We start from the raw sequence: 5000 nt of genomic DNA on the forward strand, positions 1-5000 counted from the left end.
GTTTGATGAGAGAGAGAAAAAAAGCACCACAACACAGAAAGTGCTGGAATATTTAATTTCTCATCTTGTTTTATTGAAGACCTTAATAATGGCTCAAATTTACAAAACATTTAGTCAATCAAGTTCTGTAGCTTTACAAAAGGAATATGCTACAACTTCTGAAAAAATTAATAAATAACTTCCTGTTTTACAGATGTCGCTATACAAAACACACATTTGAGTGCTTCCAATGCACAAAGTGCAATCTCTTAAAGGGTTAGTTCACCTAAAAATGAAAATTCTGTCATTAATGACTTCCCTTTATGTTGTTGGACACAAATTAAGATATTTTAGTTGAATTCCGATGCTCAGAAAGGCCTCCATTGGCACAATGTACACTCTCAAGACCCATAAAAGGTAGCCTACTAAAGACGTCGTTACAAAGTCCATCTCACTACAGTGGTTCTACAATAACTTTATGAAGCGACGATAATAGTTATTGTGTGCAAAAAAAACTAAATAACGACTTATATAGTGATGACTGATTTCAAAACACAGCATCATGATGCTATGAATCAGTGAGTCGATTCATGATTCGGATCGCGTGTCAAACTGCTGAAATACGTGACTTTGGCGATCCAACCCGCTGAATCGACTCATTGATTCATAACGCTTCAAAGCGCTGAATCAACTCATTGATTCATAACGCTTCAAACCGCTGAATCAACTCATTGATTCATAACGCTTCAAACCGCTGAATCGACTCATTGATTCATAACGCTTCAAACCGCTGAATCGACTCATTGATTCATAACGCTTCAACCGCTGAATCGACTCATTGATTCATAACGCTTCAAACCGCTGAATCGACTCATTGATTCATAATGCTTCAACCGCTGAATCGACTCATTGATTCATAACGCTTCAAACCGCTGAATCGACTCATTGATTCATAACGCTTCAAAGCTTCATGATGCTGTGTTTTGAAATCAGTCAGCACACTGGGAAACTGCTTTGCTCTTTTGCTGTTATTTTTGTTGGCCAATGGGAGTTTGTGCTTCATCATGGTTTCAGCGATATCTATGGTTTCTCCGCGGGGTTTGAAGCTTTTCGATGACGTTCGCGTCGGGTAATCACGTCACTTCAAAACGTTCCCATGGCAATAGGCGGAAATGGCGGCTCTTGTGTGAAGTAAACAAAAAATTTTCAACTTTCTGCTAATATATATGACTTTTTTTGCAACGAAAATGCGGGGATTATGAAATCATGATAGCCCCGCATATTTTGCACGCGGAAATAGGCAATTTATGCAGCGAAAGTGCGGCGTATTTGAAAAAATGCGGCCCCCGCATGAATATGCGGACTTTGGCTGATTATGCGTTAAATCACGCAATCGCATAATCGCGTTTTTCTGGAGGGACTGAATAAAGCCTATAGTGGAGAAAACTGCGAAAATCGCTCTGTGTGTGTGTGTGTGTGTGTGTGTTGTTAAAATGTTAAGAGACGTTTAGATTTAAGTTGTTTCAGTTCTACACAGGCAAAAAAAAAGACACAAAACAAAAAAATATGTTTTACTTATTACCTGTTGTCTTAATGAGAAAGAATGGAAGAAGCCAAAAATGAAATTCAGCAACGCCCATATAATTGCACATGAAAATTAAAATGCGTTTATTCTTTTGTGGCACTTGAAAAATTATTTGGCGCCTAAGGTTTTCCCTTATAGGAGCCAATGGCTGCTTAATGGATATTTTTGTCTGGAGCCCTGCTGTTTATGCGGAGTCCGATTGAGTTAAATCAGGATTTTGGCCCTGGCTCAGGCTCACCTGAGGGGGATTCGTGCCTGAGGAGGCTAGTCCAGGATGGCTCCCTCATGTCCTTCCAACAATTACAACAGAAGTTTGATCTCCCAAAGCAACACCACTTTGGTTATTTACAAATTCCCCGTTATGTTTTCTCAAAGTGAATTGACCAGCACTGAGCAATCTGGAGAGTTTCTTCGCCAACACTAGTTTTAATCTTTTATATACTCTTAATTCCACTGGACTTTTGAACACAGTGGCTCGCAAATGGGAGGAATATCTGAGCAATGAATATATAGATGATGACTGGCAGGAGGCCATGAAGTGTGTGAGGTCCACTTTTACTTGCTCAGAGAGACCCAATATAAGATACCATGATTTCAAACCATGACCATGTCTTAGTGTATGACCAAGAGTAACCGTGAAAACAGTGGTCCAGCTCTTCTCAGGTCATTGAGCAGCTCCTCCTGTAGTTCTGGGCTGATTTCTCCCCTTTCTTAGGATCATTGAGACCCCATGAGGTGAGATCTTGCATGGAGCCCCAGTCCGAGGGAGATTGACAGTCATGTTTAGCTTCTTCCATTTTCTAATGATTGCTCCAACAGTGGAGCTTTTTTCACCAAGCTGCTTGGCCATTTCCCCGTAGCCCTTTCCAGCCTTGTGGAGGTGGACCATTTAGTCTCTAGTGTGCTTGGACAGCTCTTTGGTCTTGGCCATGTTAGTAGTTGGACTCTTACTGATTGTATGTGGTGGACAGGTGTCTTTATGCAGATAACCACCTCAAACAGGGGCATCTAATTTAGGATAATAAATGGAGTGGAGGTGGACATTTTAAAGGTCTTTGAGGGTCAGAATTCTAGCTGATAGACAGGTGTTCAAATACTTATTTGCAGCTGGATCATACAAATAAATAGTTAAAAAATCATACATTGTGATTGTGGGGCTCCCATCCAAAAGACAAGCCACAACAGTTCTGTAGGATTTGATTGTTAAACTTTGTGACTAACCTAGTCACCAATATTGTTAAATGTAATGGGCGTTATTCCTGTCTATTATTGTTACTCTAGTCCCTTTATTTATTATTTATTTTGAATGTTTATTCATGTATGTCATCATTTATCATAAAAAATGTTTCATGTCACAAAAAAAAAAAAAAAAAAAAAAAAAGTGAAGCCGCACCACACACGCTGAGGATGAACTCTGACCCCGTGTGTGTGTGTGTGTGTTTCAGGCACTCGTCCGACCGCGTGGCGAAGCTGGAGGCGCAGGTGGAGGCGTACAAGAAGAAGCTGGAGGACCTGGGCGACCTGAGGCGGCAGGTGAAGCTGCTGGAGGAGAAGAACACCACCTACATGCAGAACACCGTCACGCTGGAGGAGGACCTGCGCAAGGCCAACGCCGCCCGGGCACAGCTGGAGACCTACAAGAGACAGGTGGGCGGAGTCAGGTGGGCGGAGTCAGGTGGGCGGAGTCAGGTGGGCGGAGTCAGGTGGGCGGAGGCGGAGTCAGGTGTGCGGAGTCAGGTGTGCGGAGACAGGTGGGCGGAGTCAGGTGGGCGGAGGCGGAGTCAGGTGTGCGGAGGCGGAGTCAGGTGTGCGGAGTCAGGTGTGCGGAGTCAGGTGGGCGGAGTCAGGTGGGCGGAGGCGGAGTCAGGTGTGCGGAGACAGGTGGGCGGAGTCAGGTGTGCGGAGGCGGAGTCAGGTGTGCGGAGGCGGAGTCAGGTGTGCGGAGTCAGGTGTGCGGAGTCAGGTGTGCGGAGTCAGGGGAGCGGAGTCAGGTGGGGGAGTCAGGTGGGCGGAGACAGGTGGGCGGAGACAGGGGCGGAGTCAGGTGGGCGGAGACAGGGGCGGAGTCAGGTGGGGGAGTCAGGTGTGCGGAGTCAGGTGTGCGGAGTCAGGTGTGCGGAGTCAGGTGTGCGGAGTCAGGTGGGCGGAGACAGGTGGGCGGAGACAGGTGGGCGGAGACAGGGGCGGAGTCAGGTGGGCGGAGACAGGGGCGGAGTCAGGTGGGGGAGTCAGGTGGGGGAGTCAGGTGTGCGGAGTCAGGTGTGCGGAGTCAGGTGTGCGGAGTCAGGTGTGCGGAGTCAGGTGTGCGGAGTCAGGTGTGCGGAGTCAGGTGGGGGAGTCAGGTGGGCGGAGACAGGTGGGCGGAGACAGGTGGGCGGAGTCTGGTGGGCGGAGTCTGGTGGGCGGAGTCTGGTGGGCGGAGACAGGTGGGCGGAGTCAGGTGTGCGGAGTCAGGTGTGCGGAGTCAGGTGGAGTCAGGTGGGCGGAGACAGGGGCGGAGTCAGGTGGGCGGAGTCTGGTGGGCGGAGACAGGTGGGCGGAGTCAGGTGGGTGGAGACAGGTGACCCTCCGCTGGTCGCCTGATGGTGGGCCGCTGTGACAGGTGTGTGTGTGTGTGTGTGTGTTTCAGGTGGTGGAGCTGCAGAACAAGCTCTCCGAGGAGTCCAAGAAAGCAGACAAGATGGAGTTTGAGTATAAACGAGTGAAGGAGAAAGTGGACTCGCTTCAGAAAGAGAAAGACGTAAGAGCTCGTGTTGCTACGGTTACAACACACACACACACTCACTCACTCACACACACACACAACACTCACACTCTCACACACACTCTCACACACACACACACACACAACCACACACACACAACACTCACACTCTCACACACACACACACACACAACACTCACACTCTCACACACACACACACACAACACTTATTCATTGGCGCTTCATCCTGTACTGTGTGTGTGTGTGTGTGTGTGTGTGTGTGTGTGTGTGTGTGTGTGTGTGTGTGTGTGTGTGTGTGTGTGTGTGTGTGTGTGTGTGTGTGTGTGTGTGTGTGTGTGCGCGCAGCGGATGAGGACGGAGCGAGACTCTCTGAAGGAGACGATCGAGGAGCTGAAGTGTGTGAAAGCGCAGGAGTCTCAGCTGACCTCAGGTGACTAATTTTTACACATATGTATGATTTAAGGAGATTTCTCATACACCGATCAGGCATAACATTATGACCACTGATGATCTGTTAGTGGGTGGGATATATTAGGCAGCAAGTGAACATGTTGTCCTCAGAGTTGATGTGTTAGAAGCAGGAGAAATGGGCAAGAGTGAGGATTAGAGCGAGTTTGGGCCAGATTGTGACGGATAGACGACTGGGTCAGAGCATCATTCGTTCAATCGATTTTTGATTTAATATTGAAAGTTGAAAAATGAGAAAACAGC

General features: G+C 47.5%; 1 protein-coding gene across 1 annotated transcript in view; it reads left to right on the top strand.

Annotated features, from left to right (window-relative positions):
* The window catches only part of hook3 (hook microtubule-tethering protein 3), a 59824-nt gene that overhangs the window by 41169 nt on the left and 13655 nt on the right, over positions 1–5000 (top strand). Inside the window, exons 10-12 of the mRNA XM_079814037.1 lie at positions 3010–3211; positions 4194–4304; positions 4635–4719. Of these exons, the coding sequence (XP_079670163.1) occupies positions 3010–3211; positions 4194–4304; positions 4635–4719 (398 nt within the window). The remainder of the gene's footprint in view (positions 1–3009; positions 3212–4193; positions 4305–4634; positions 4720–5000) is intronic.

The sequence above is a fragment of the Gobio gobio genome (assembly GCF_949357685.1).
Source record: "Gobio gobio genome assembly, chromosome: 4".
In the NCBI taxonomy this organism is placed as follows: domain Eukaryota; kingdom Metazoa; phylum Chordata; class Actinopteri; order Cypriniformes; family Gobionidae; genus Gobio; species Gobio gobio.